Source organism: Oryza sativa, chromosome 7 (genome assembly GCF_034140825.1).
Source record: "Oryza sativa Japonica Group chromosome 7, ASM3414082v1".
In the NCBI taxonomy this organism is placed as follows: Eukaryota; Viridiplantae; Streptophyta; class Magnoliopsida; order Poales; family Poaceae; genus Oryza; species Oryza sativa.
Genome location: NC_089041.1, coordinates 21949875 through 21955787, shown reverse-complemented (window position 1 = coordinate 21955787; position 5913 = coordinate 21949875). Strand labels below are relative to the sequence as shown.

The following is a 5913-nucleotide window of genomic DNA, read 5'->3' as shown; positions in this document are numbered from 1 at the left end:
ATAAGGAATAGATATGGTTTACCGGTGCAAGTTCTCCCATGTGGAAACAATGATGCAAAGTTCAGGTGGCGCCAAATCCATCGCTAGGGATCTTGGGGTTTCAAATCCGCCACGACCGAGCAACAAGGACGACTACGGTGCTACTCTCCATCTTTCCTCGGTGCAACAATGGTGCTGCTCCGATCCTCACTCAACACAACAGTGGCGCTCTCCATCCTCCCTCGTCGTGACCCCAAGCAAGAGGAGGTGCAGCAGGACGCTCCCTAATCTCCTAGGTGAGAGGAAGAGCAATAGGCGATAGGAACAGCATGAGACGACAAAGAAATTAAAGGGAAGGAACATAAGGCCGTGGAGAAAAAAGAAGAGCCACAACAGGATGCGATGATGTCGAATGATACAAGGCATCGTGTGAAGCGGAGGTAGACAGAGTAGGCGCCATGAGAAGCGGACGACGGGTTCCCGCCTAGATGGTAAGAACGGGATCCCGGTAGATATCATTTTATTTATTTAGGTTGCGTTCGTTGTAATGAGTTCTGGGGGATTGGGTGAGAAAAGGATATCGTATTCCGCGCGCACGCTTCCCAAACTACTAAACGGCGTATTTTTTACAAAAATTTTCTATAGGAAAGTTGCTTTAAAAATCATATTAATCTATTTTTTAAATTTAAAATAGTTAATACTAAATTAATCATGCGCTAATAGCTCACCTCATTTTACGCATCTTCCCAATCTTCTCAATCCCCTCTCCTCAAACTCACCCTTAATATCTGTGCTACAATCAGTAACATTATTTTTTGTCAACATGATCATTTGCTCTCCCGAGCTATATCTCTCTTCCCTTCTCGTAGTACGCTTCCTGTAATCTCTCGCTGGCATGTGGACCCACCCTGACTTGTCCATGCTGGACCTGAACACGTGGCAGTATCGGCGATTGGCCGCCCGATTGCCTCAGACACATCGCGATCCCGCCGTTGCTTCCACACGAGCCGGTGGAATAAAAAGCGAAGGCCACGGCTCTCTCCCCCCTCCCTTCTCCTTAGCTCGTCTTCAAATTTATCCTCCTCTGCAGCTCTGCTCTCGCCGTCTTCTTCTTCGTCTTCGTCTTCCTCCTCTCTCCAAACCCCCCAACCCAAACCCACCTCCCCAAGCAAAGAAAAAAACCGCCTCGAAGGCCATGGTGGTGATCGTCCCCATCAATGGCGACGGCGACGGGGAGGGCGGTAGCGGCACGTTCGTCGCCGACAACCCCCCGGACCCTGCCCCCGCTCCCATGGACATCGACGACGACGGCGACGGGCGCGACCGCGGCGGACAAGGCGATAGCCCCGCGACGCAGGATCTCCTCAGCAAGTTGAACGGCAGCGGCGGAGAAGGCGACAGCCCCGCGACGCAGGATCTCCTCAGCAAGTTGAACGGCAGCGGCGGAGAAGGCGATAGCGCTGCGGCTGCGCGCGTCCCCGGCGGCGAAGGCGATAGCGCCCCGCTCTCCCTGGCGCTGGGTCTCCACCTCCACGTCCACGGCGACGGAGGCGGCCGAGACGGAGTGGACCGCATCAGCAATCTCCCCAACGACACCCTCGCCTTCATCCTGGGCCAACTCGGGGACACCCGCAACGCCGCCGTGACCAGCGTCCTCTCCAGGCGCTGGATCAACCTCTGGACCCAGGTCGACATCCTCATCTTGCGCTACGACAAGCCCCCCGACTCCAGATTCGTGCAGGAAGCTCTCGCCGCCCACGCCCACGCGACGGAGGGTTCCGAGACCACGGCCATCCGCCTGCTCGAGGTCATCTCCCTCAACAGAGCCACGCCGGAGGCCACGGCCGCCTGGCTCCGCGTCGCCGCGCCCCGCCTCACCGGCGAGCTCTACTTCCGCAACAGGTCCTCGGCTCCGTTCGAAGCTCTCGACCTTGAGGTGTTCTCGATACTGTATGAGGCTGTCGTGGAGCAGGAGATGATCTGGTCGAGTAGCTGGTTCCAGCTGCCCTGCCTCACGGAGGTCACCAAGATCACGCTGAGCCTGGGGTTCCTCGGCCTCTCGCTGCCACAGTCGGGCTCCTTCGGCAAGCTCAGGGAGCTGCACCTGGAGCACGTCCGGTTCAATGGCGACTACACCCTCGACGATGCCATGCTCCCCCTCTTGGAATATTTAGGCATTCGCAGGTCCAATGGCTTGGCCTCCCTGACGCTCAGGCTGGAATCTCTGGGCTGGATGGGACTGTACGATGTGGTGGGGATTCGTCGGCTCGACGCCGTGGTGCCTGGACTCAAGGCCTTGTGTTCGGTCGGATGCTTCTGCTATCATGATGTGGACAGCGTCAGCATTGTCGCGGAGGAGCTGGAGGAGATCGAGTGGGAGGATTTTTACTCTCCACAATCGTTCAACTTCAACGACTTGCCGCTGCTGACGATGATACACACCCACTGTGTTTTTTGTTCTGAATCGAACGAGGCTTTCATCGAAGGATACTATCAGCTTCTTCTCAATCGCTATCCAAGAATTAGCCATCTTGACCTGCGTTTTGTGATTGAACTAGTGAGTGCTTCTTCTTCTTCTTCTTCCTCTGTTTCAATCAAGTAATCAACTGTGTGTTGCTCGAACTGCAAGGTGGAACATCATCTCATTATCAATTTAGTGTTGCAATAGTTATGTTTAGATCGTCTTTTAATCCGTTGTAAGCTCAACACTGAATGCTTGATTCGGCTGCCGTTTTTATTGGGAAAACTAGCTAGAAAGTTGCAGACCAGTAGAATAATCTTGATCTGAATTTTTTTTTTTGTTTGTTTCTTTGACCTTTGGAAAATATTGTTATCAGCACATTCTCAACTGATACTTTGTTTCTCTACAAAAGATCAATTGTTGCATTCAATTTAGTTTACTGAGCTAGCATAATTGCAAATCATGCTTGCATTCTGGATATAGTAATGCAGTTTCTGAGTTGTCGTTATCAAAGAGATCAGCATTGATTACCATTCGTTTCGCCAACATCTGGTTGTTGGACATGGTTACATGATCCTGCACATAAATTGAGTTCAGACTATATTAATTTCTATTTCTTCTGGGCGAAAATGTTGACTCAAGCTAGCTATTCCGCAAGCAAATTACTAAAACATTACTAGCCTGCAAGCAAATTACTGATTCTTCAACTGTATGGCCTTTTGTCAAACAATCGTTGTTCTTTCCTTGTTAGTTTTTCATTTTGTCCGAGATTGCCTCTCTTAACTTCCTACAATTTCACAGATTCGAGATGAAAAAAGCGTTACGGATTCGATGATAGACAATATCCAACTCCCTTACATTAGGATGTTGAACCTAGCTTTGAAAACAGAAGGCCATGTTTATGGAGCTAGTGTGTTGCATATTCTCACAAAGCGTACTACTATAGCAGAGCTGAGGCTGGTGAACCAAGAAAAATTCAAGGTAATTATATTTCCTATGAATTTTGAACAACGGCATTTTGATTCTAATTTCTTTACCTGCAGTAAATTCAGTTAACTCTTGAAAATTTCTTGTCTTATCGTCAAATCCCTCTTTGACCATTTCTTTCCTGTTGTCCTTTAAATGATCCACTCTGTCAGCAATGTAATAGATCCATGAAAGTTTTCGTACAAGTGTAATATCTACCACTGACAATCATGCTTCACGATGTGAACATGTTTTCCATCCTCCAAGTCTATGAAATGCATTAAGCTTGAATATATAGGAAAAATATAATCATAAGATAGAGAACTGTTCTTTTCAGTTTTCATCATTCCTTTTACTTAGTAGTGTGGCACAAAGTGAAGCTTTGACAGTTACTGAATGTGTTAGACGATGAATCTCATTAATGCTTTGTACTTTGTTTTGATCTTGTGATGACAGTCTGATGATGCATGTAAGCTGGAGTGCATCTGTGATGGGCCACCAGATTGGAGAGAAACGGACATTTCGATGAGGTATCTGAGGAAAGTAGAGATCCTCAACTTCAGAGGGGAGGAACATGAGCTTGACCTCCTGAGGGTCTTAGTCAGGGTAGCACCAGCACTGAGGATGATCAGAATAATCTGCCACCGTTCGTGCGCTGCTTGGGAGACACTATCTGCACATATACGAGGTTTTGCAAGAGAAGCGACTTCTGTGGAAGTGAGTCTGTCAGAGTAAGGGAAGCAAGAATAGCTCTGCAAACCGTAGGGAACTGAAGTAAGAAGAGAGCTCTGTTGGCTACTGATCTAGTCTGATGTACCTGACAAAGTTTTGATCCTGCTCCGCTATGCTGTAAAGAAACAGGAGAAGTTTTAGCTGCCATTGTTCTTTGTCTTCGTGAAGCAATTTTAGCATTCTGCATTCTGGAATGCCCTTTTCTGTTTGTTTGTCAGAGCTGAAGTGATGTGTTTGGAGCACCGAAAATGGAGCACACGGATGAGTTGAGCCGCTGAACGTTTGTGATTTTCTACGGCGTTCGGTAGCAGCATGAAATTGCTTGTGTTAGTCGCTGAGAAGAAAATCGTTGTTGTATAGAGCGTGAAATTGCATCAGAACATGAGCAGTCCTGCTGTATGTTGATCATGCATAATCCTGTGGGTTTTTTTTGCCGTGCCAACTGCCGAGTTGGCCTAGAGCACCACAGCCCACAGCGTGGCGGGCCGCGCGGCACAACCTCATGTTCCGTCACGGTCGCGACAGTATGTGGTCGATGGCCTCGCACGGCGCGCGCGTGGGATTCCTCAGTTTAACATCCTGCCGTTGATTCCAAACCAGCGGCTTGGACAAAAGCCAACACACAAGCTTCCCGTTCTCCTCGTCTTCAACAATCAACACTAGTCCTCCTCCACCGTCTTCTCCGGTTCTCCCCTCTCCCCAAACCCCGCCTCCTCACAAGAAGAGAACCAAGAAATCCAAAGACCCCCCCTCACCCACGGCCATGGCGGTTCTCGTCCCGATCGACGGCGGCGGCGACGGAGAGGGAGAGGGAGGTAGAGCCACGGCCGTCGCCGACCCCGCCCCCGCCCCTGCTCCCATGGATATCGACGGCGATCGCGGCGCGCTCGACGTCCTCGCCCCCGCCCCCATGGACCTCGACCTCGACCGCGACCGCGACGGGGGCGGCGACAGAGCCGCGCTCGTCGCCTCCACCAGCAACGGGGGCGGGCGGGGCGGCCTCCTCAGGGATCTCCCCGAGGACATCCTCGCCGGCACTTTGGGCTGCCTCAGGGACACCAGCGCCGCCGCCAGGACCAGCTTGCTGTCCCGCCGCTGGCGCCACGTCTGGAAATGGGTGTCCGGCCTCTTCTTGCATCATTACCCAGCCCCACGACTCCAGCCCCGTGCGCGCCGCCCTCGCCGCCCTCGCCGTGCACGCGGCCACCAGCATCAACCAGCTCTACGTCACCTCCCTCCATCCACAGCGCCACGCCGGACGCCACCGCCTCCTGGCTCCGCGTCGCCGCGCCCCTCATCTCCGGAGAGCTTCTCTTCTGCAACAGGAGCTCGATTCCGTTCCACATGCTTTTCGACGAGGTATTCAGCGATACCATCGAAGAAAGAGGCGCGCTCGAGCTCCCCTGCTTCACGAGAGCCACCAAGATTCGGCTGCGCCTGGGGTTTCTTTGCCTATCGCTCGCTGCCGCCGTCGGGCGTCTTCGCCGCGCTCAGGGAGCTGCACCTGGTGTTCGTCCGGTTCAATGGCGGCGAACTAACCCTGGACGATACCATGATGCCGTTCTTGGAAGGGGTAGAGATCTGGTGTTCCCGTGGCTTGGCCTCCCTGACGATCAGGCTGAAGCATCTCATCTCGATGAATCTGTACGCCGTGCGGGGGGTTGTTTGGGCTCAATGCCGTGGTGCCGAGACTCACTCAAGTTTGATCAATCCATCTTGGAGCATATTTGATCTTCTGTACACGCAATTAATTTAACTCTGCCAAATTTCATTGC

The 5913-nt window shown here is 51.9% G+C and overlaps 1 protein-coding gene and 1 pseudogene across 1 annotated transcript; both read left to right on the top strand.

Moving 5' to 3' along the window:
- Positions 1-1051: 1051 nt before the first annotated feature.
- LOC112939691 (uncharacterized) lies at positions 1052-4362 on the top strand. The gene is made up of 3 exons (XM_026027230.2): positions 1052-2536; positions 3242-3421; positions 3863-4362. Exons 1-3 carry the CDS (start codon positions 1175-1177, stop codon positions 4139-4141), a joined length of 1821 nt encoding a protein of 606 aa, XP_025883015.1. The 5' UTR covers positions 1052-1174; the 3' UTR covers positions 4142-4362.
- Positions 4363-4758: 396 nt separating this feature from the next.
- On the top strand, positions 4759-5913 carry LOC136357302 (putative FBD-associated F-box protein At5g56700; annotated as a pseudogene).

Coding starts and splice junctions, on each gene's coding strand:
- LOC112939691 (XM_026027230.2), top strand. CDS start 1,175: ATGGTGGTGATCGTCCCCATCAATGGCGACGGCGACGGGGAGGGCGGT. Junction 2,537..3,241: donor TGCGTTTTGTGATTGAACTA/GTGAGTGCTTCT, acceptor ACAATTTCACAG/ATTCGAGATGAAAAAAGCGT. Junction 3,422..3,862: donor TGAACCAAGAAAAATTCAAG/GTAATTATATTT, acceptor TTGTGATGACAG/TCTGATGATGCATGTAAGCT.